At 43.1% G+C, this 25,664-nt stretch overlaps 1 protein-coding gene and 1 pseudogene across 1 annotated transcript in view; both read right to left on the reverse strand.

Annotated features, from left to right (window-relative positions):
- Nucleotides 1-15,336, reverse strand: part of ppcdc (phosphopantothenoylcysteine decarboxylase) — a 79,082-nt gene extending 63,746 nt beyond the window's left edge. Inside the window, exons 1-2 of the mRNA XM_080216182.1 lie at nt 15,232-15,336; nt 1,560-1,655 (exon numbers count right to left, since the gene is read on the reverse strand). Coding sequence (XP_080072308.1) covers nt 1,560-1,655; nt 15,232-15,318 — 183 coding nt within the window. The 5' untranslated portion in view covers nt 15,319-15,336. The remainder of the gene's footprint in view (nt 1-1,559; nt 1,656-15,231) is intronic.
- Nucleotides 15,337-15,928: 592 nt separating this feature from the next.
- Nucleotides 15,929-16,370, reverse strand: LOC145360658 (histone H2B type 1-A-like; annotated as a pseudogene).
- Between the last annotated feature and the right edge of the window lie 9,294 nt (nt 16,371-25,664).

Genomic DNA, 25,664 nt, shown 5'->3' on the forward strand with positions numbered 1-25,664 from the left:
AGTATTAGCGATCATATGCAAGTTGGGGAACTCATCTTTCACACCCTTCAACATCTCTCTCAATTGCAAAATAGCAAACAGGAACCAAAATTATGAAAATAATTCACATAGCACATGCAGAAAACTAGTGGATAAAGAGCCATTTGTGGATTTTGTATATTACGAAATCAAAGAGTTTATCAATCTCTGGCATCAGAGACAGCCATGAGCCCCATAAGAAATCTTCTTTAGCTACTGGTTGAGTAGTTCTCATGGGGGTAACTAGATTGACACTCAAACATGTATACATATAAGTCAATATGTGCAAAGCATTGTTACCTACATAAGTTCCAGCAAAAGCCCAAAATGTCACCACGATTGAAGTGGGAAGGACAGGACCCGGCAGGCTATTTTTATTACCAACCCAATGCTGAAACCGTTCAGGAACATAAACAAGCCAACAGCCAGGAGGAATTCTGAGTGCTGATAGATGTGAAATAAATGTCACTCCCTGCCCCCCACCTCCTCCCATACGATGTGGAGATGCTGGCACTGGACTGGGATGGACATGGTAAAAAGTCTCACAACACCAGGTTAAAGTCCAACAGGTTTATTTGGTGGCAAGTGAAGGGGCAGCGCTTCGAAGGTTTGTGCTTCCAAATAAACCATTTGGACTTTAACCTAGTGTTGTGAGACTTCGTACTGTACTCCCCCATATACCATGGGTTAGTCAGACTGTCCCACTGTGGATAAGAGAATTGATAGGAGCGTTCCTCAGCTTCAGTTGCTAGACATGATCTATTTCAATTTAATGACTGAACAAGGGACATTTCTGCGAACTGAAGTTAATTTTTTTTTGCAGATTCCTTCGGTGGATTTTTTGAAGGTTAGTCAACTTAATGAAATCAACTTGAGGCAATATACTAAAATTACCAAATTTTATGAAGTTATTTTTCATATTTTGTTTTAAATCACTGGGTACTTAAATAAATATGTGCCTTTGATAGCAGAGGGGAAACAATGGGAGAGATTTTTCATTTCATTATTTATACTCTTCATAATAAGCGAGTCGAGCTCTACTGAAAGTGAAAGCCAAAAGAATTTCAGGAAAAGGTCACTGCTTGCAGGGAAATGCTGACATTAGCGTTTGATGAGAATGTTACAAATTCAGATTAGCCACAGGTATCTGATCGAGCTTGGTGGTTCGGTCATTGTCTTATGTTTCAGGCACTAGCTTAAAAGGGCTGAATCTCTTCATTCATGGGAGTTTTCTGAGATTTGTCCTGTATCTAATGCGATAACAACATAGCCCAGAAACATAACAATCACAGCCTCTTGCAACTTACACTGAACAGTTGCGTGTTCTTCAATCTCTCAGGCGTACATAACAAAAACTTAGTAAGACAAGATTGGATAAGAATGATCGAGTTGCTTTATCTCCCAGTCAGCTGATCAAGCTAAAAGAGTTATGATCAGACTCCTGGTTTAAATTAAATACAATGGTTTGTATGTTGGAAAGATTTGTTCTGCTCATTTTTATGTGCATAAATTTATTAAACAATGAACAAAGAATACATTACCTCCCACTCATCTGAGTCACTATATATTTTAGCTGGCACATCTTTGGAGTCATAAAAGTGCTTAGCATGCTCTGTGGTCACCACTATTACTTCAACCTTCAAACAAGAGAGAGAGTAAAAAGAGAAATTATTGTATAGTGTTGCATAACAATCAAATGGATTTAAGAGAATGGTTTCGCAGGTAGGTAACAGGGAGAATTTATCATGGCCAATGATAACCAGCACATCTTTCAGACTGTGGGAGGAAAACCAGGCAGACATGAGGAGAATGTGCAGACTCTGCACAGTGAACCAAGCTGGGAATCAAACCGAAGTCCCTGGCGCTGTGAAACAAAGGGTTACGTTTCTTTTTATCATTCATGAGATCTAGATGTCTCTTGCAAGCTTGACATCCCCCCGCCCCGTATCCCGCCCCCGTCACCACGACCAGCACCAACTGAGACAACTGAATGGCACGTTAGACTATTTCAAGGAGTTGTTGACCAAACCATGTAAGGGTGGCAAATTTTTTTCCCTAAAGTACATTAGTCAACTAGTTGGGCCTTTAGACCAAACTGGTAGTTTCATAGTCACCAAGTCTAACACTAACTTTTTATTACAGATTTTATTTTCACTTCATTTCAAGACCAATAGTGGTACCTGTCCCATCGTTGTATCTGGTACAAGTAAACCTCTGTTTCCCAAATGGTTTTTCAAAGGAAGAACATGCATCTACCACACAGATTTGAAACCTTAACTGTCTCTCTCACCACAGATGCAGCCAGACCTGCTGAGTCTTTTTTGGCATTTTCTGTTTTTATTATACATCTACTATATTTCTTTATTACAATACTCTAATTTACTGTATCAAAGCTCTCAGGGTTAATCACATTCTAAATCACTAGACCATAGTCTGGATTGACTTATTTGGCCTCCATGAAACCACAGCACTATCAAAAACAGAAGTAAATTTATATCTTAAAATAAAATCGAAATTTCACTTCAGCAACTAACTTCTGTTACAATTTGGCTTTTGCTCAAGAGAAACCTGCTTAATGGTTGGTACTGCTACTAATAATCCAAAAACAGGGAACTAATGATCTGCTGATGTCAGTTTAAATCCCGGGGAAATCTGAATTCAGTCAATTAACAAACTGAACGTGGGGGATTTAAATGTCGACCTTGCCAGAGACATCCAGATCCCGTCAATGAAAAAAGCCAACATAACCCTTTTGTAAGCCATAGCTAACTGAAGGCAGCACTGCTATCTCACAGCACCAGGGACCCGGGTTTGATTTGTGGCTTGGGTCGCTGTCTGTGCGGAGTTCTCCCCGTGTCTGCATGGGTTTCCATCTACAGTCAAAAGATGTGCTGGTTAGGTGCACTGGCCACAATAAATTCTCCCTCATTCTACACGAACAGGTACCAGACTATGACAACTAGGGGATTTTCACAGTAACTTCATTGCAGTATTAATTTAAGCCTACTCAGGACAATAATAAATATGAAAAGAAAACTGAAGATCACAAATTTTATTTTTGAAATGTAGTCACTATTATGAAAAGCAAAATTAGGTAGACAATTCACGCACATTAAGTTAGCATAAACACAAAATGGAAGAATGAGCAAATCAGATTTCTAATTGTGTTGACTGAGGAGGGCATGTTAAAGAGGACATCAGAAGTCTTCTTTGAATATGAGATCTTTTAAATCCAATTGAGAAAGGAAATGGCATTTGACTGGAAAATAGCAAAGTTACTATGTGCAATGTTCCATTATGCGTGCCATGAGAATCCATTATGAATGCAAGATAGCATGGGAAGATTAATATATTTGCCAATAAATATTGCCAGAGCCAGATGCGCACAATAGCAACGTGTGTGTGCACGTGTGTGTGTGGAGGGCGGGGAGAGAACAATCACCGTAAGGTATATTAAAGTAAGTCTGCATATAACTCATGATTTTTTTCAGGTTCATTTTCCCAATGTAAAAGCAGTCCATGTTACAAGCAAGTAAAGTAGCATTACATTTTGAGTCTAAGAAAACTCATTGAAACGAGTAAATAACAGCTTTATCAGAGATCACAGCTTTCCTTCCTTCTGCCAGTCTTTTTCCCACAGCTATTATCTTACTGATCTCCAGGTGTCATGAAACGTTGAGTTTTTCTTTCATACCACAGTATTAAAAAAACACTTCATTAAATAACTTATTGCAGCTCAAGCACATTTCCACTGTAACTGTAAGAAATTTGCCACAGGCAAAAAGCCGTTCCTACACTTCACTGCACAACAGATGAAGTACAATAGTTTCGCCCCATTGATTTACTATGAAAATGTGCCAAGTGATGTCATTCTTAATCATTTAGATAAAACGAAATAGGATTAACCGGTGCCTCAATCGTGGAGTTGGGGATGGGGTGGGATTATCAATGAGAAACTGTTAGACTGACAGCAAGGATCATCCAATCGGTTGGTCTAAGTATTCATTCTCCAGCTGACATGCAAAATGGGAGTGAAGTGAGGATGGACATGTTGGTCAACCAAGGGCAATTGTATGGAGGTGTACGGTTGGCATCAGGACATGTAATGATAGCTGCAGGTATATATGTTCAAGCAGAGTTTGCAACCTTAGCCCTATTCCAGTTTAAACTTACAAGGTAATATGACTAACGCAGTACTGAAGAATTGCCGCCTTATCAAAAAGTGGGGTTCTTTGGGCAAGGTATTAAAGAAAGTTCCTATTTCATTCTGCCTGCTTCTTAGAGTGTATTGAACACCTTATTTAAATAGTGAGGGAGTCTTCCTTTGTAAATACTTCCCTGAACCAAAATCAGGTCAACTGCTCGTTCACCTCATTGTTGTGGGCAAGAGTTACTTTTGAGCTGAGGTGAAAGAAGGGTAAAATTTAAAAAGTCAGTCTTTCTGGAATGGTACATATTTGAAATCGTGAGAGAAAAACAGTGCAAGCATTTGTGAAAGATTGAGAAAGAAGCCTCTCAGGAAAATGATATTTGGTTAAAAATACAGCTGCCTTTATCTGCATTGCAAGCAGGAGTTTAATTGCCTCATCCAATTGTAAGGATGTGAAAAGTCTAATTTGAACATAAAGCATATAATTGAGTGACTGCCACAAATTCAAACACATTTAACCCATTAAATCTTGCAGCACAGGAGGCCGTTCAGCCTACCGTGCCTATGCTAGCTCCTTAAAAGACCTATCCGTTAGTCTCACACACCTGCCTTTTCCCCATAATCCTGCATGCAGTTTCCCTTCATATTTATTCAATACCCTTTCAGAAATTATTGCAACTGTTTCCAGTGCCCTTTTAGGTGGTACATTCCAGATCTCAACAACTTGCTGTAAATAAAATTCTCATTTCTGGTTCTTTTGCCAGTCACCTTAAGTCTGTGTCCCCCAGTTGTAGACTTTTTTTAAAAAACCCACAGTCCAAAGATGTGCAGGTTAGGTGCACTGGCCATGCTAAATTGCCCCTTAGTATCCCAAGATGCATGGGTTAGAGGGATTAATAGGGTAAATATGTGGGGTTACACTACGATTGTTGTCAGTGCAGATTTGATGGGCCAAATGGCCTCTTTCTGCACTGTAGGGTTTCTATATGAAAAGCTATTGAAACTACACCATATGCCAAATAGTCCATCCAGTTTCATTCCTTTTTCAGAAGGCAAAGCACATTGCTGTGGGTGTGGACCTGGAGTCACATTTAGGCCAGACCAAGAAAGCGATTAATGAATGAGATAAGTTTTTACGACAATCATTACATAGACATCATTACACTTTTAATTCCAGATTTTTATCGATGGAATGCAAATTCCACCATGATGACAATACCATTTTAACACCACCCTTTTTTTGTCTCAATGGGAACAGTTTCTCCTTATTTACCTTATCAAAACCCTTCAGAATTCTCTATGTCTCTGTTAAATTTCCCAAAACATGCCATTCCCTCAGGAAAATAGTTTCCCTGGTCTCCATGCAACTGAAGCCCCTCAGATTTCTGGAACTATTCTGGTAAATATCTGCATTCGCTTTAAGGTCTTGACATCCAAGGTAGGTACTCAGAGCTAAAGTGAATGCTCCAACTGAGACCTAATCAGTGACTTATAAAAGTTTCTTTTGTACCCTCTGACCGGGAGCCAAAAAAGGCACGTTTTTAACAGCTTTATTAACTTGTCCTGCCATTGTCAAAAATATGTGTCCAACTTAGCTAAACATGAAACTGGTCCAGAAATGATTAAAAGGCATCAGATTTTTTTCCTTCAGTTCAGTTGTTTCAACATATTTCCCAGAGCAATAATAGCCTATTGAAGAGGCGGCACAGTGGTCAGCATTGCTGCTTCACAGAGCCAGGGAGCCAGGTTCGTTTCCCGGCTTGGGTCACTGGCTGTGTGGAATCTACACGTTCTCCCCATGCCTGCGTGGGTTTCCTCCAGATGCTCCGGTTTCCTCCCACATTCTGAAAGAGCTGTTGGTTAGGTGCATTGACCCAAACAGGCACTGAAGTGTGGTGACTAGGAGAATTTCACAGTAACTTCATTGCAGGGTTCATTGAAGCCTTAGTTGTGACTAATAAATAAACTTTAAGACATTAGTAACATCATTTTGTGTTCAGCCAAATAAACAAAATCAACAACTTAGGGGCATGTGGGCCTGGAACATAAGAGAGGGAGAAGCAACAGTTTATCCAGTCATTATCACCTTGCTGTCTGTGGAAACTTGCTGGGCATGATTGTACCACCTTGTTGTGCCTGGCAGTGGCTACCAGGCACCTCAGCGACACCAGCTGGGCACCAATGTGCCAGTTGGCCACTGTCAGTGTGATGTGGGTATGCCAGCGTTGGACTGGCGTAAACACAGTAAAAAGTCTGACAACACCAGGTTTTAGTCCAACCTATTTATAATAGGTTGGACTAAAACCTGGTGTTGGCAGACTTTACACTGTCAGTGTGCCAGGAACTGTGCTGGGAGGGGAGGGGGCATGGCCATGGGGAGGGTTGGATTGTGGAGAAGGTCAAGATGGGGCTGCATGTTGGGGGTCATGCAGGGCCATTGGGAGGTTCACGTTGAGAGGATCTGGGGGAGGGGGGATCCCAATGCACTGCAAGATCAGTACCAGAGAACAACTGACCATCTTCCAAAAGAAGAGTGTGGGGTGATTGCAGTCTTCAGACACCAATGCAATTCACCCCAATTTTCTTGCCATTATGACACTTTTTTGGGGGGGGAAAATTCCACCTACTGCGTTTGCTACATTTAATAGCGGCTACACTTCTACAATATTGCCTAACTTCGGAGCATTGAGTTTGTGAAAGATGCCATATAAATGCAAATCTTTCTTCTTTTCTTATAGAGATGTTGATGGTGGTGGAGATGTAAATCCAACTGTATATAGGAAACAGAACAGATGTGCAACAGTAAGCTCAGTACAGGGCTGTATCCAGCCAGGGTTATTCTCTGAACTGGATTTCCAGCCACATGGGTGGATGTCCATTATGCAGTTGAAGCCAGATTGTTGCCTGCCAAATTTGGCGACATTCTGCCAAATAAAACTACGATTTTAAAATTACCAGTGTAATACATCTTATGATGTGCAAATACATTTGGCTGGTTACGCTTTCCAAAGAGGGAGGACACATACCAATGAGCCTAATGTGCTAACTGATAAACAACCCATTAAAGATGGGAATATCTCACAGGAAGCAAAGCAGCACAACTGACTCCTTTTCCCTTTAAGAAGTACAGGGAGAAATGGGTGGCAGCCACCAGTTAGGAACAGATTGGACTGTCAGAGGCTGCAAAATCATTTGTCAGTCTTCCTCTTAAATTACAATCATCCAACAGATGATGAGCAGGAGAACCAGAATCCTAAACAGATGTCTTCCACTCTGCACACATCTGGTCTTCGTTTTCTTCACTGGGAAAGTAACTGCACTAAGAAAGAGCCCGTACAAGGGCACGTAGGACACTGAATCAGAGGAAAATAAAGGACCTACATTAAATTTTCCTTTAAAGTGCTTGCAATAAAGCTATGTAACTGAATGTTTTTGCTAGTTTGACCTAAATTTTCCCATCAGGTGGGACACAGACCACACAAAGGTTCACTGACCTCAGTGAGATTTTCCGGCCTTAGGGCGAGTGCAGCCAGAAAATCCCACCCCTTATGTCAATAAGAGACGTTTATTCCAAATGTGTTTTTAAGAAAAACACCAATTAGCATTGAGATAGCACTTTAATGTAGTGAAAAAGAATGAGTATTATTGGAGGTGACTTGACCAGGTACTGGGACAGGTGACCAAAGAGGTAGATTCTTGGACGTGTCTTAAAGCAGAAAAGAGAGGTGAAGATATTTAGGAAGGGAATTTCAAAGCTGATGGCCTAGACTGCAGAAGGCACACCCATCAACAAGTGCTGAAAATTGAGGTTGCTCAAGATGCCAGAACTGGAACCAATGTTGAGGAAAACATTAGTTACGATTCCTATTTTTACTTTTCCTGTTAGACATACATAATATTAGACATGTTTTTGATGAAACATATCGTCTCTTTGTAAACAGCACCCTCTAGTGATCTTTCTGCTCATTTCTGGCCGGAGGTGCACAATCACACAGCTCAGCCCTGGGACAATGGGTTTCGGGACAAAGCACAATGCCATGGAGTTGTCGGTGTCATCCCTCTTTCACAGAACCTCATCCCCTTCCTCCCAAGTGCCAGGCTGACACAAGCCCCATCACAGAGTACTCATTGCAATCTACAGAAGTGGGTTGCTATCCATGATTCTTACTGTATTTATCTCCAAGTAAAGAAAATGAAAGATTTGCATTTCTGTGGTACCTTTCATGATCCCAGAACTTCTCCAAGCACTTTACACCAATGAGGTACTTGTTGAACTGTAGTTACTGTTGTGATGCAAGAAATGTGGCAGTCAATTTTGCACAGCAAGCTCCCATGAACACCAGATGATCTGTTGTAGAAATGTTGGTTAGAAGGTAAATATTAGTCAGAATATTTGGGAGAACTCCCCTGTATTGCCTGAAACAAACTAACTTTTTTACATCTGCGTGGATAGATGAGGAGAGGCTTTGGTTTAACATCTCATCTGAAAAAGAGACCTCCGACAGTGCAGTATTCCCTCAGGCAGCATCACCCTAAACCATGTGCCCAGCTTTTTGCAGCGGGACCCACAACTCTTTGTCTCAGAGGCTTCCAGGTAACCTGTGGCTGACACTTTAATCTCAGGCACTCTGCACAGAACTAAGTTCTGAGTGTGTGCAAACTCCATGCATAACATAAAGTCATACAAAAAGCAACAGATAACAAGCAGCAATCATGCAAGTTGCTCAAGGTACACAGATGCATCTTGCTCTATGAACTTTGAGAAGAAAAAGTTGTGCCGAAAGAGTGACAATTGCCAAATCCTACTCCCCATAACAAGTAAACGAGACAAACTAGGAAATTCTGAGTTTTACAAGTCTCTGAATCCCACAAGACAGAATGAACTATTTAAAATACATGCACTAATTAGGGACAGTGTAAAGGAAAAGTAATGATCATCAAATTTAATTAAACTTTTTTCGGCAAATCGTAAGAGGTCATTTGGTTCTTTGAAACTGTCCAATTAAAACAGATTTTCTCCATAGCCCTGCAGTTTTCTTCCCTTCATGTATTTATATATGTACACAAATAATAGTCGATCTTGTGTAAGTCAGCCCCTGCTTTTTTTGGCTAAAATAAATACATTTTTCATATATCTCACACATAAGAGAACCCTTGACTTGTAGCCAGAGTATTCAAGTGCTCTATACTTGCAATCTGCTCACACTGAAGTCAAACTCACCCTAGTGCAAACCCACTCACTGATAATCATAGAATAGTGGGCCATATAAGTGGGTCACCTTCACGCTTTGAGGTATGAATGGCACACCACTGAAGTTCAGCCCCTCATGTCTGTCCATGTCAAAACAAGCTGTCAGGGTTCCACCCCAATTGTGTGTGCTGCTTTTGGAGCAAGGTTGGCAGGAATAGTCTCTGACCTTGCAACTCTGCGGTAGCAAGACAACGGAGAGGGTGATTTCAACCCCTCAAAACTATTACTCATGTAAAAATCAACTCCCTAATGTCAGACTAAAAATTTGGTCTTAAAAACTTCACATTTTATACAAATATCTGCAATATCCAATTTCCTTTTGTCTTATTCTCGCAAGACACGCATTCCAACCATTAGTTTGTAAACTGAGTTTGTTTGTATCTTTATATGCCCTGACTGTGAACACAACTCCCATTTACCTGATGAAGCTAGTGGCTCTGGTACCAAATAAACCTGCTGGACTGTAACCTGGTGTTGTGAGACTTCTTTCTCTATTTAAAGAGCCAAGCAATACTCCTGGTATTATGACCAGCATTTGCTTCTCATACAATGTAACTGAAACAAGCAATTATACCATTTATGGCAATGTAAATTGCCTGCCATTTTTCCCTACATTAGAATAGTAAAAACACTTCAAAAGTACTTCATTGTCTGGGACAGGTTTTGGGATACCTTGAGGGCATGGTGTTTAAATGACAGGCAATTTCAGAGGGCAGTTGAGAGTCAACCACATTGCTGTGGCTCTTGAGTTACATGTAAGACAGACCAAGTAAGGACGGCAGATTTTCTTCTCTGAAGGACATCAGTGAACAAGATGGGTTTTTCTGACAATCAATAATGATTTCATGGTCATCAGTAGGTTCTTAATTCCAGGTTTTTTTTTACTGAATTCAAATTCCACCATCTGCTGTGGTGGGATTCGAACCCAAGTCCACAGCGAGTTTCTGGATTAATAGTCTAGCAATAACAGCACCAGGCCATTGCCTCCTCTATGGTGCTATGTATTGAAGGTTGACGTAACAATATTTAAAGTGGATATTTATTTTTATCACACTGAGCACATTCATTGCTTTACAGTCAATGAAGTACTTTTGAAGTGCTGTCATTTGTAGGAAGTGCAACAACCAGTTTACACAATATTCTACAGTATGTTTCCAGTTCAAATAGAAAGGAGGTATTACTAGACCTGATACTTGGGAATGAGGTGGGCCAAGTGGATCGAGTGTCAGTAGGAGCATGTTTAGGAGTTAGTGATCATTAAGGTTTAGGTTGGAAATGGAAAAGGACAAGGAGCAATCCAGAGCAAGAAGAATGAACTGGGGAGGGAAGCCAACTTCAATGCAAGAATACATCAGGCCCAGATAAACTGGAATCAAACATTTTCAGACAAGACTGCAACTGAACAATGGACTATCTTCAAAGACGGGAAGTTTGGAGTAAAGTTGAAGTACAAAGGGAAAAGGTAAGTTAAACAAATCCAGAGCTCCTCAGATGATGGAAGAGATATAGATTAATAAGAAGCATATAAAGTGTGCTTGTTACAAATGACAAATGAGAACCAAGCTGGAAAGAAAAAGAGAGAGCCGAGAGAGTATAAGAGACTGGCTACTAACACAAAGGGGAATCCAAATGTATCCTATAGGCATATAAACGGTAAATGAGTGGCAAAAGGAGGAATGGGCTAGATTAGGATTAAAAAGCAGAAGGGTGAGCTACTAAATGCATCTGTCTTTACCAAGGAAGAAGTTGTTGCTACCCAGGCCATGGTGAAAGACAAACGCTTCAGACTCTTCAAGAATTTTATATTAATGCAGAGGTATTAGGTAGACTGCTTGTTGGTGAGGCACCAGGTCCAGGTGAGATTCATCCAAGGATAGAGGAAGGTGAATGGAAATTCCAGAGGCATTGACTATAATTTTCCAATGTTAAGCTTGGAGTGAGACCAGAGGATTTCAGAATTGCAAATATTGTTTGCAAAAAAGTATAAAGATAAGCCCAACAAGCCAGTCAATTTAACGTCCATGATGGGAAAACTCTTGGAAATAAAATTGATAGACACTTGACGTAATGCAGATTGATTAAGGACAAGCAGCATGGATTTTTTTTTTTACACATCAACAGTATTTAACTAACTTGATGAGGTAACAGAGAGATATGATGAGCGTATTGCTGTTTATGCGGATTTCCATTTTTGATAAAATGCCACAACTGATTTGTAGGCAGAGTTAGCACTAATGGAATAACAATGATAATGGCAACACAGATACAAAATTGGCTCAGTGACAGAAAACAGTGGGTTAAACAGTTGTTTTTCCAGACTGGAAGAAGGTTTATAGTGGCATTTCCCTGTGGTTGGTGTTAAGACCCCAGCTCTACCAGATAAATGACCAGGACCTTAATGTACCTTGTCAGCTCCCCCTCAGTAGTGACCCTCGGAGTGCGATGCTCCTTCAGTACTGAGTCTCTGATAGTGCAACGCTCCCTCAGTACTGACCACAATGTCAGTAAAACAAAGAAAGTCATTGACTTCAGGAAGCATAATGGACAACATGCCCTGTCTACATCAATGGTAACGTAGTGGAAATGGTCAAGCGTTTCAGGTTTCTAATTGTTCAGATCACCAACAACTTGTCCTGTTCCCTCCATGCTGACACTATAGTAAAGCCCACCAAAGCCTCTACTTTCTCAGAAGGCTAAGACAATACAACATATCAGCTACAACTCTTACTAATTTTTAAGAGTCGCACCACAGAAAGCATCCATTCCGGATTTATTCACAGCTTGGTCTGGCTCCTGCTTTGTACAAGACCGCAAGAAACTACAAAGGGTCATGAACGTAGCCCAATCCGTCACGTAAACCAGCCTTGCATCCACTGACTCTGTCTACACTTCCCACTGCCTCGGCAAAGCAGCCAGGGGTAGCACGGTGGCAGAGTGGTTAGCACTGCTGCCTCACAGTTCCAGATATCTAGTTTCAATTCCCAGCTTGGGTCACTGTCTGTGTGGAGTTTGCACATTCTCCCCGTGTCTGCATGGGTCTCCTCCCACAGTCCAAAGAAAGAAATTAATCCTACTGTCAGGGGGATTAGCAGAGTAAATATGTGGGGTTATAGGAATAGGGCCTGGGTGGGATTGTGATTGGTGTAGGCTCGATGGGCTGAATAGCTTCCTTCTGCACTGTAGGGATTCTATGATTCATAATTGATTCTCTCTTCCACCTTCTTCCTTCAGGAAAAAGACGCAAGAGTCTGAGGTCACGTACCAACGGACTCAAGAACAGCTTCTTTCCTGTTGCTGTCAGACTTTTAAATGGGCCTACCTTGAACTAAATGGTTCTTTCTCTACACCCTAACTATGACTGTAACACTACATTCTTTATGAATGGTAATGCTTTGTGCAGTGCGCAAGAAAGAATACTTTTCACTGTATGCTAATAAGTGATGATAATAAATCAAATCAAATGACCCTTTGATGGAAATTGGAGCTGAAGCTGGTAGCTGGGGAGAGTGTGTGGGGAGATGGCGAAGCTGAGCCAGAGGAATGAGGAAGGAAGGGAGGGGGAAGGAGGGAGGGAGGAGGGGGAAGGAGAGAGGGAAGAGGGGGAACAGAGGGGAGTATGATAGGATGAGAGCAGAGTTGGCTAATGTAGACTGGGAACGCAGACTAGTTGGTAGGACAGCTGAGGATTTTTAAGGAGATTTTTCTCAGTACTCAACAAAAGTATATTCCAGTAAAAAAGGAATGTAAGAAAAGGGATAACCAGCTGTGGATAACTAAGGAAATAAAGGAGAGCATCAAACTAAAAACTAATGCATACGCAGTGGCCAAAATTAGTGGGGAACTAGAAGATTGGGAAAGCTTTAAAAAACAACAAAGAACAACTAAGAAAGTAATAAAGAAAGGAAAGATAGATTATGAAACTAAACTAGCACAAAATATAAAAACTGATAGTAAGTTTTTACAAATATATAAAACGGGAAAGTGTGTCGAAAGTAAATGTTGGACCCTCAGAAGATGAGAAGGGGGATTTAATAATGGGAAATGAGGAAATGGCCGAGGCCTTAAACAAGTTTTTTGTGTCGGTCTTCATAGTGGAGGACACAAATAGCATACTGATAATTGACTGTCATGGGACTGTAGGGGGTAAGGACATTAAAATGATCACTATTACTAAAGTAGTAGTGCTGGGTAGGCTAATGGCACGAAAGGTAGACAAGTCCCCGGGTCCGGATAGAATGCATCCCAGGGTACTAAAAGAAATGGCAGAATAGCAGATGCGTCAGTTGCAATTTATCAAAATACGCTGGACTCTGGGGAGATGCCAGCTGATTGGAAAACAGCTAATGTAACGCCACTGTTTAAAAAGGCAAGTAGACAAAAGGCAGGTAACTACAGACTGGTTAACTTAACATCCGTAGTTGGGAAAATGCTGGAATCTATCATTAAGGAATAAATAGCAGGACACCGGGAAAAGAAAGGTTCAATCAAGCAGACGCAGCATGGATTCATGAAGGGAAAGTCATGTTTCACGAATTTACTGGGTTTTTATGACGATGTAACGAGTGTGGTTGACAGAGAGGAACCGGTGGATGTGGTGTTTTTGAATTTCCAGAAGGCATTTGATAAGGTGCCTCACAAAAGGTTGCTGCATAAAGGTACACGGAGTTGGGGGTAAAGTGTTAGCGTGGATTGAGGATTGGCTATCTAACAGGAAGCAGAGAGTTGGAATAAATGGGCGCTTTTCCGGTTGGCAGTTAGTGACTAATGGCTTGCCTCAGGAATCGGTGCTGGGGCCTCAACTGTTTACCATATGCATAGACAATCTGGAGGAGGGGACCGAGTGTAGGGTAACAAAGTTTGCATATGTCACAAAGATGAGTGGGAAAGCAAATTGCGTGGAGGACACAAAGTCTGCAGAGAGATTTGGATTGGGTAAGTGAGTGGGCAAGGATCTGGCTAATGGAGTATAATGTTGGCAAGTGTGAGGTTATCCACTTTGGAAGGAATAATAGTAAAATGGACTATTATTTAAATAGTGAACAATTACAACATGCAACTGTGCAGAGTGACCTGGGGGTCCTTATGCACGAATCACAAAAACTCAGTTTGCAGGTGATCAAGAAGGCGAATGGAATGTCGGCCTTTATAGCGAGAGGGATGCAGTATAAAAGCAGGGAGGTCTTGTTGCAATTGTACAGGGCACTGGTGAGGCTGCACCCAGACTGTGTGCAATTTTGGTCCCCTTATTTGCGAAAGGATATGTTGGCCTTGGAAGGAGTGTGCAGAAGGTTCACCAGGTTGATTCTGGAGATGAGGGGGTTAGCTTATGAGGAGAGATTGAATAGACTGGGCCTGTACTCACTGGAGTTTAGAAGGCTGAGGGGAGATCTTATAGAGACATACAAGACAGTGAGGGGGCTAGACAGGGTAGAAGCAGAGAGATTATTTCCACTTAGAAAGGAAACCAGAGCTGGAGGGCACAACCTCAAAATAAGGGGGAGTCAATTTAGAACAGAGTTGAGGAGGAACATTTTCTCCCAGAAGGCAGTGAATCTCTGCCCATTGAAGCAATGGAAGTTACCTCGCTAAATGTGTTTAAGTCACAAATAGATAGATTTCTGATCAATAAGGGAATTAAGGGTTATGTGGAGCAGGCGGGTAAGTGGAACTGATCCACTATCAGATCAGCCATGATCTTATTGAATGGCAGGACAGGCTCAAAGGGCTAGACGGCCTACTCCTGCTCCTATTTCTTATGTGAAGAGAGAAGAAGGGAAGGAGAGAAGGGGAAAAGGATAGGGAAGGGAGTCACCTGCTCCAGGCCACCGATGGCCGCCGCGAGCTCGGGCAGTTTAACGGCCGCCACGCTCCCACTAACCGCCAGCAGCACGCGCCCCATTGCCTCCCGGCTCCATCCATTCACCAACACCCCCCCCTTTACACACAATGGAGCAGTGAGAGGGGTGTCTGCATAGAATACCCCCAACCCGCTCAATTCTCCCCCACCCCTATAACACCCAAATCCAACTTCCTACAGAAATATTAAATTACACACCAAATAATGGAGGATGGCATTGCCCTCGAGGAGCCTGAGCCTTAATATCGATCAATCAGTTAGCGTCCGCCCCCTCCATGACGTTTGGTATCGCCCACCCCCCACAGCCTGCTGGGAAATGTAGTCACCCTCACGCCACCGCGGACTACAATATCCAGAATATTCCGCGCGGGGAATAGGCGCATGCGTTATCTTACGGTCACGTGGGAGGGCTACCGGCTTCTCTGCTACTCTCCCATGCAGAAGAGTGGAAACAATACAGCAACAATAACACACAGCAACACAAGTCACGGGTTTGGAGGTGTAGTGCGTGAGTGTTTGGTATTACTTCTCTCCTGTTATGACAGTGTAGGGAAATAGCTGGGAAATCAGGGTTTTAACAAGTGACAGGAGGTGGCTGGCAATGGTGCTGCGTGCTATCCCGAGATGCATTGCGTCGTGTGAAAGTCCTCTATCAAAATGAATGGGCTGCTGGAATTGCTTTATGTGTTATATATGTATTCTTTAACCTTTGTGTAGTCGAATTGGTGTACTTGGTGACACCTTGGTGCCCTTGGAGACAGCGTGTTTGACTAACTCGCCCGGTAGCATGAGGCGGACTGCGCTCTGGATCTCCCCTGCCAAGATGGTATGCCGCTTGTTGTAGTGGAACAGGTGCGATGCCTCAGAGGGGATACGCTCAAAGCTGTCAACCATGAAAGAGTTCACGATACTTATGGCCTTGGACGGTGGAGGCAGGTGGAAGGGTGGACCTGGGTCAGCACCTGGTGCACGTAAGTGGAGTAGCTCTGCTTGCAGGCCTTCCTCCGCTTCTTCGACATCTTCATGGTGACCTTGATCAGCGACTGCTTGGACGCCTTGCGGGACACGCCGCCCTTAGCCGCAAGCTCGGACATTCCAATTCCACTTCGTCCGACTTGAGTGGAAGGCTTGGATTGGCACTGTATTTTTTTTAATTTTATTTATCAGAGTCATAATTAGGCTTACATTAACAGTGCAATGAAGTTACTGTGAAAATCCCCTAGTCGCCCACACTCCGGCAACTATTCATAGAACATAGATAGAACATTACAGTGCAGTACAGGCCATTTGGCCCTCGATGTTGCACCATTCAGTGGAACCAATTTAATGACCCTCTGACCGAAACTATTCCAATATTATCCATATGCCTATCCAATGACCATTTGAATGCCCTTAAAGTTGGCGAGTCCAGTACTGCTGCAGGCAGGGCATTCCATGCCCTTACTAACCTCAGAGTAAAGAACTTACCTCTGACATCCGTCCTATATTTATCACCCCTCAATTTAAAGCTATGTCCCCTCGTGTTAGCCATCACCATCCGAGGAAAAAGGCTCTCACTGTCCACTCTATCTAATCCTCTGATCATCTTGTATGCCTCAATTAAGTCACCTCTTAACCTTTTTCTAACGAAAACAACCTCAAGTCCCTCAGCCTTTCCTCATAAGACCTTCCCACCATACCAGGCAACATCCTGGTAAATCTCCTCTGCACCCTTTCCAATGCCTCCACATCCTTCTCATAATGCGGCGACCAGAACTGTACGCAATACTCCAAGCGTGGATGATACACCCAACCAGCACATCTTTTGGACTGTGGGAGGAAACCAGAGCACTGGAGGAAACCCACACAGGGATGGGGAGAATGTGCAGACTCCACATAGACAGTGACCCAAGCTGGGAATCGAACCTGGGTCCCTGGTGCTGTGAGGCAGTAGTGCCAACCAGGTGCCACCCTGCTGCCAGTAGAGATGCCAGGATAGCATTGGAAGCAACTCAAATTATCCAGGAACAAGCAATAATTTTTCACTGTATTCCAACAATACCAATTCACAATAATAAATCAAATCAGAAACAGAAAATGCTGGAAAATCTCAGCAGGTCTGACAGCATCTGTGGAGAGAGAATGGAGTCAACATTTTGAGTCAGGATGTCCTCTCTTTGGACTCAAAACTCCGTAAAATGCCACCCAAAGGTCAACGGTCCTTTCCATGATCTGTCCCTCACCTGCTCTGATTCCCTTGGCAGGCGGGACAGTAAAATTCCAGCCATTGACTCTGTTTCTCTCTCTCCACAGACGCTGTCAGATCTGCTGAGATTTTCCAGCATTTTCTGTTTTTGTTTCAGCTTCCAGCATCTGCAGTATTTGGCTTTCATCAAATTGTCCAGTCTCTATGTAAAGAGAGACAGAAACGGACATGAAGAATGATTGAAAACAGAAAATGCTGGATAAGCTCAGACGGCTAGCAGCATCAATGGAGAGAGAGAGACAAACAGAGTTAACCTTGTCTCAATGACCTTTCTATTGAATTGAAAAGGGATATAAATACAATTAATTACATAGTTGGAGAGCCCAGTAAGAAGTCTTACAACATCAGGTTAAAGTCCAACAGGTTTATTTGGAAGCATGAGCTTTTGGAGCGCTACCCTTCATCAGGTGAGTCAGGTGAAGGGGCAGCACTCTGAAAGCTCCTGATTCCAAATAAACCTGTTGGACTTTAACCTGGTGTTGTGGGACCTCTTACTGTGCCCACCCCAGTCCATCGCCAGCATCTCCACATCATTGTTGGAGAGGGGGTGGAACAGATTGGAATGTCAATGATAGGTTGGGCCTAAGTAGAGACTGACAAAGATGCCAATCTTTTTGGGAAATCAAACAAACTAATCAAATAAACTGACAGACAAAGTAAAAGGGGCAGCCCTTAAGGCGGGAGGGTGGGAGCGCCTGAAACAAAACAACAAAGCATGAAGGAAACTGTGTGGACACCACGTGCTCTTTCTCCAGGGACACCCGAAAGTGAATGCAGCCACAGTAGAAGGGCAGACAGTCGGGTCAGAAGGCCCATCTGTCACCTTTGCCTGGACCTGTTTATGGCAAGCTTGACCAGGCCCAGGAGTAGGTTCATGAACAGACACAAAGTCACAGAGGTTTACAGCATGGAAACAGGCTCTTCAGCCCAACTTATCTATGCTGTCCTTTTTTTTAAATCCCTAAACTGGATTGTTTCCAGAGGAGCAGTTGGAGTGGAGACTCAGTGCAGAGTGCTTGAAGGTAAGAGGGATTTTTACCTTACTTTTTTTGGAGGTTTTGTTTTCTAAACTGGGAGTGTAAAACCGGAAGCAGGCCCCAGTGGCCCTTGGGAAGGTTTTTTCCCCCCAGTAAATTTGAACAGAGAGGTGTGGAATAGACTACCTACTTGTGATAGTGGAGTTGGACACTTTAGGAACTTTCAAGCGATTATTGGATAGGCACATGGAGCAGTCCAGAATTACAAGGAAGGGATAGCTTGATCTTGGGATTGGACATAGCTCAGCACAACATTGAGGGCCGAAGGGCCTGTACTGTGCTGTAATGTTCTATGTTTCTATGTAAACTAATCTCAATTGCCTGCATTTGGCCTATATCCCTCTATACCCATCTTACCCATGTAACTGTCTAAATGCTTTTTAAAAGGCAAAATTGTACCCACCTCTACTACTACCTCTGGCAGCTTATTCCACCCCCTCTGTGAAAAAATTGCCCCTCAGGACACTTTTGTATCTCCCCTGTCTTTGTGGAGTTTGTTCATTCTCCCAGTGTCTGCATGGGTTTCATCCGGGTGCTCCAATTTCCTCCCACAGTCCGAAAGACGTTCTGGTTAGGTGAATTGGCCGTGCTAAATTCTCCCTCAGTGTACCCAAACAGTTGTTGGAATGTGGTGACTAGGGGATTTTCACAGTAACTTCATTCAGTGTTAATGTAAGCCTACTTATGACTAATAAATAAACTCACTTACTTACTGTCCAGTGTCTTAATAACATCCCACCCTCCACTCTATTAGAATGCTAACTAATTCAAAACACTGTAATCTCTGTGCCCTATTCCTCGGCCCTTGTGGAGCCACATTGATCTCCTGTCACACAACACATCAAACTTAACCTTGGCTTCACAGCATTAACTGTTCTGAGACAATATTTTAACAAGGGGGCCTTGATTAACAACCAGAAACCAGTATCAACTTACCGAGAATCAGGCTGTCTGAACTCCTCTAATTATTTAATCTTTGGGCCTGAGACTCAGTCACTGTTTGACAATCCAAAGATGTGCGAGTTAGGTGGATTGGCCGTGCTAAATTGACCCTAGTGTCAGGGGGATTAGCAGAGTAAATATGTGGGGTTACGGGACTGGGGCCTGGGTGGGATTGTGATCAGTGAAGACTCAATGAGCTGGATAGCCTCCTCCTGCACTGTAGGGATTCTATGGTTCTGTGACTCCTAATAAGAACAGGACTCCAAGATATGCTGGTTAGGTACACTGAGGGAGGATTTAGCATGGATAGTGTGCCCAAACAGACACTACTAGGGGATTTCCACAGTAATTTCATTGCGGTGTTAAGCCCACTTGTGACGCTGCACTTTAAACTTTAAAAATCAAATTTAAGCCTTTGGGGGGAAAATATGCCACTATTCATAAAGGAAGAAATCAGAATTTAAAAAAAACTTTCTGCTTACAAACAGCTAGTGAGTGGAGAAATCAGGGCAGTTTAAATTACACTCCACTTCCCCACACCCCTACCGTCCATCTGTAACAGTTAAAAATTATGGACATGGATAGAATTTATACAGATATTGTATTTATATCAAATTTTAGCTTCAGGTAGAAGATTTTTTTTATTCATTCATGGGATGTGGGAGTCGCTGGCTAGGCCAGCATTTACTGCACATCCCTAATTGCCCCTGAATTGAATGTCTCGCTCAGTCATCGCAGAGGCAATTAAGGGTCATTCTTACTGTGGCTCTGGAGTCACATGTAGGCCAGATTGGATAACGATGGCAGATTTCCTTCCCTAAAAGGGGTATTAGTGAGCCAGATGGGGGGCGGGCGACAGGATGGCGCAGTGGTTAGCACTGCTGCCTCACAGTGCCAGGGACCTGGGTTCAGTGCGAAGTCTGCACATTCTTCCCATGCCTGCATGGGTTTTCTCCAGGTGCTCTGGTTTCCTCCCACAGGCTGAAAGATGTGTTGGTTGGGTGCTAAATTCTCTCTCAGTGTACCCGAACAGGCACCAGAGTGTGACAACTAGGGGGTCTTTCACAGTAACTTCATTGCAGTGTTAATGTAAGCCTACTTGTGACACTAATAAATAAAATTTAGAAGTGACAATCCATTCATTTATTTATGAGTGTCACAGGTAGGCTTACATTAACACTGCAATGAAGTTACTGTGAAAATCCCCGAGTCGCCACACTCTGGCGCCTGTTCGGGTACACTGAGGGAGAATTTAACACGGCCAATGCACCTAACAAGCATGTCTTTTGGACTGTGGGAGGAAACCGGAGCACCCGGAGGAAGCCCATGCCGACACAGGGAGAACGTGCAGACTCCACACAGACCATCACTCAAGTAGGGAATGGAATCTGGGTCTCTGGCACTGTGAGGCAGCAGCGTTAACCACCATGCTGCCCATATTGACAATGGTTTCATGGTCATCATTAGACTTTTAATTCCAAACTTTTTATTAAATTCAAATCTCTGCCGTGATATGATTTGAAGCCGGGTCTCCAGAACATCAGCTGGGTCTCTGGAATTACCAGTCCAGTGTAAATACCAATAGGCCATCACCTTCCCTAAATTAGACTCTTGTTGCAACGAGTGAAGAGGTCACTCATTAGAATGTATACCTCCTCCCTACTTTGTTAACTCAGTGTTAAATTACATTATAACATTGATTCACGTCTGGCTGATCTTTTGTGCCCTAAATGTGGGGCTCTTCTGAAACTACAAAACTGAAGGAAATAAATCTTTTTATCAAGAACTTCCATCTCACTGAGGAGGCTGCAAGCCAATCAATATCCAACAACCTGCTCTGAAAATTCTGCTCACACTTTGATAGCTGTGAAAAGTCAATGACATTCCAAATACCACAATATTCTGAAGACAAAATCAATGCGCTCGATCTCACAAAGATAACAGATCCCTCAGTACTGCACTAGAGTGTCAACCTAGTTTGTCTACTCAATGAGGTGGGACTTGAACCTTCTGCCTCAGAGATGGGAGTACTATCACAAAGCTATACTTAGGAATTGAATTGATTTACTGTTGATGTGGAGATGCTGATGTTGGACTGGGGTGGGCGCAGTAAAAAGTCTCACAATGCCAGGTTCAAGTCCAGTGACTCACCTGATGAATGTCCAGCGCTCTAAAAGCTCGCAATTCCAAATAAACCCATTGGACTTTATCCTGGTGTTGTGAGACTTCTTACTGATTTACTATTGCATTGGGATACAGTAAGAAGTATTGTTTCTTGTACATTATACAGACAAAAGCATACCATTCATAGACACTGCAGAGAAGGAAAGGATATGGGCTATAGTTACCGATAGAGTGGGGAGAAAGATCAGCTTACTGTGTGATAGGACCATTCAAAAGTTTGATGATAGCAGGAAGGAAGAGTTGATTGGGATGTGTTTTCAGACTTTTCCCAATGGAAGAAGGTAGAAGGGAGAATGTCCAGGGTGCGTGGGGTCCATTATTATGCTGGCTGCTTTGCCGAGGCAGCGGGAAGTGTAGACAGAGTCAATGGATGGGAGACTGGTTTGCGTGATGGACTGATGAACCCTTTGTAGTTTCTTGCAGTCTTGAGCAGAGCAGAAGCCATACAAAGCTGTGATGCAACCAGAAAGGATGGTGCATCTGTAAAACTTGGTGAGAGTCATAGCGGACATGCCGAATTTCCTTAATCTTCTGAGAAAGTAGAGGGGATTTCAGCCCAGTGAGCATGGAATAGGAAACTTATGAAAGGGGAGTAGAATGGAAACCCAGAAGGGAAAGAGAGAAGATTCAAATGAGTCAGGAGAGGTGGGGGGGGTAATGAAGGCGATGAATACAAAACCATTGTGCCGAAATGACGCAGTTTAGACTTAACACTTCACAATAAAATCGTGGGAGATAAATCATTCGCCAATCTCTCACTCACCAGGCTAGCATAAAGAACTTCAGTTTTGCACTTGAGTCACTTCCTTTCCCCTCACACATTCGCAGCAACACTTCCAGGCGTTGTCTGTGAGAACAATTGGTGACAATCCCGAATGCTGCCTCCCACCAAATCTCCATCTCGCCCATCTGTTCAAGGCATAAAATTAGTTTGGCATAATGGGTTTGTATTCACTGCCTTCACTTTCTCCCCCCCCTCGTCCTCTCCTGGTCCAACTGCTCTGGCTGACATTTAATTACCTCCCTCCCTGAAATACCACACCTGGAGTATTGTGTGCAGTTTTAGTGTCCTTATCTGAGGAAGGATGTCCTTGTTATAGAGGGAGCGCAGCCAAGGTTTACCAGGCTGATTCCTGGGATGGCAGGACTGTCAAATGAGGAGAGAACTAAATCAGTTAGGATTGTATTCATTGGAGTTTAGAAGTGTGAGAAGGGATCCCATAGAAGCTTAAAAAATTCTAACAGGGTTCGACAGGTTGGATTCAGAAAGAATGTTCCTGATGTTGGGGCAGTCCACAACTAATGGGTCATAGTTTGAGGATAAGGGATAAACCTTTTAGAACTGAAGTGAGGAGAAATTTCTTCACTCTGAGGGTGGTGAATGTGTGGAATTCACTACCACAGAAAGTAGTTGAGGCCAAAACATTGTGTGATTTCAAGAAGAAATTAGATCTAGCTCTTGGGACTAAAGGGATATGGGGGAGGGAGGGGGGAATCAGGATATTGAATTTGATGATCAGCCATGATCAAAATGAATGGAGGAGCAGGGCTTGATGGGCCGAATGGCCTCCTCCTGCTTCTAGTTTCTATATATTTCCATGTTGGTGTTTATTCTCCTCCCACACCCTTCTTCACCTCGTCCAATCAGCAAAACCTCCTCTACTTTGCCCACCCATCTCCCCATTCAATGCCTCTAAGCTATTTGAATTCAGTAAAACAAAATCTGGAAGTAAGCATCTACTGATGACCATGAAACCATTGTCGATTGTGGGAAAAACCCATCTAGTTCACTAATGTCTTTTGGGGAAGGAAATCTGCTATCCTTACTTAGTCTGGCCTACATGTGACTCCAGAGCCACAGCAATATGGTTGACTCTCAACTGCCCTCGGGCAAATAGGGATGGGCAATAAATCCTGTAAGAAGTCTCACAACACCAGGTTAAAGTCCAACAGGTTTATTTGGTAGCAAAAGCTACATTGTCAAGTGAGTGGGATTTCAGTTCACAAACAGGGCATATAAAGACACAAACTCAATTTACAAAAATGTGATGTCTATTTATATGCCCTGTTTGTGAACTGAAATCCCACTCACCTGACGGAGGAACAGCACACGCTTTGAAAGCTAGTGGCTTTTGCTGCCAAATAAATCTGTTGGACTTAAACCTGGTGTTGTGAGACTTCTTACTGTGTTTACCCCAGTCCAACTCTGGCATTTGCACATCATGGCTACCATTGACACTGCAAACTGCCGGCTCCAAGTGGAGAGGATCTCCAAGAAGATCGAGCATATCGACACAGACATCAAGTTTTCGTAAATTGAGTTTTGTCTTATATGCTCTGTTTGTGAACTGAAATCCCATTCATCTGATGAAGGAGCAGCGAGCGCTCCGAAAGCTGGTGGTTTTTGCTACCAAATAAACCTGTTGGATTTTAACCTGGTGTTGTGAGACTTCTCGCTGTGTTGTACCCCAGTCCAATGCCGACATCTCCACATCAATAAATGCTGGCTAGCCAGTAATTTAAAAAAGCCTCTTCTCTGCAATGGTGAGTTCCACAGTCTTCCTCCGGCAAACCTGTATCAAAATCATAAAGACCTCTATCGGCTCACCCCCTCAATCTAACTCCTTTAGAAAAGAACCCCTTCTCTACTCAATCATTCCTGATAGCTGTAAGCTGTCAGGTTTGGGATTGATCTTTTGAATCAGTTTTGCACCTTCAGCTGTGCCCGCAAATTCTTCTGGTAATGTGGAGAGCAGGTACGTGCACTGCATGCTGAGTGTAGTCTAACCAGGATTCTGTATGCACTTACAACAATAACTTGTATTTGCGTAGTGCCATCAACATAATAGACCTGGTGGTGTCTCTCCATGGCATTATGAAGCAAAATGTTACAGCAATCACTGGGCATATTAGGACAGACGATCAAAAGCTTGTGTAAAGAGATAGAGTATAAAGCATGTTTTTAAGGAGAAAAATGAGGCAGAGATGCACGGTGGCACAGTGGTTAGCATTGCTGCCTCAGGGTGCCAGGGACCAGGGTTCAATTCCGTTCCTGGGTGTCTGTCTGTGCGGAGCCCTCATCTTCTCTCTGTGTTTGTGTGGGTTTCCTCCAGATGCTCCAGTTTCCTCCCACACTCCAAAGATGTGTGAGTCAGTTGGATTGGCCATGCTAAATTGCCCCTTAGTGTCCAAAGATATGCAGGTTAGGTGGATTGGCCATGCTAAATTGCCCCTTAGTGTCCAAAGATATGCAGGTTAGGTGGATCGGCCATGCTAAATAGCACCTTAGTGTCCAAAAGATGTGTAGGTTGGGTGGATTGGCCATGTTGACACCATGTCCTGTTCCCCTGTGTGTTTCTTATGGGGATAGGACAGGAGGGGAGAGGGCCTGGTTATGATACTTTGTCAGAAAGTCAGTGCAGGCTCAATGGGCCAAATGACCTCTTCTGCGCTGTCAGGATTCAATGATTCTATGAAGGGATTGCCAGAGCTTACCCAGGCAGCTGAAGGCAGAGCCACCAATAGTGGAGTGATTAAAGTCGGGATGTTCACGAAACCAGTTAGAGTAACACAGAAATCTCAGAGGACTTTGGGAATGGAGATAGGGAGGGACAAGGCTAGAAAGAGATTGGAAAACAAAGATAAGGATTTTAAAATGACATCATTTCCCATACATAGAAACATAGAAGATAGGAGCAGAAGGAGGCCATTCAGCCCTTCGAGCCTGTTCCGCCATTCATCATGATCACGGCTGATCGATCAACTCAATAGCCTAATCCTGCTTTCTCCCTTTAACCTTTGATCCCGTTTGCCCCAAGTGCTATATCCAGCCGCCTCTTGAATACATTCAATGTTTTGGCATCAACTACTTCCTGTGGTAATAAATTCCACAGGCTCACCGCTCTTTGTGTGAAGAAATGTCTCCTCACCTCCGTCCTAAATGGTCTACCCCGAATCCTCAGACTGTGACCCCTGGTTCT

Source organism: Carcharhinus amblyrhynchos, chromosome 32, assembly GCF_965287045.1.
Source record: "Carcharhinus amblyrhynchos chromosome 32, sCarAmb.v2.hapA, whole genome shotgun sequence".
In the NCBI taxonomy this organism is placed as follows: Eukaryota; Metazoa; Chordata; class Chondrichthyes; order Carcharhiniformes; family Carcharhinidae; genus Carcharhinus; species Carcharhinus amblyrhynchos.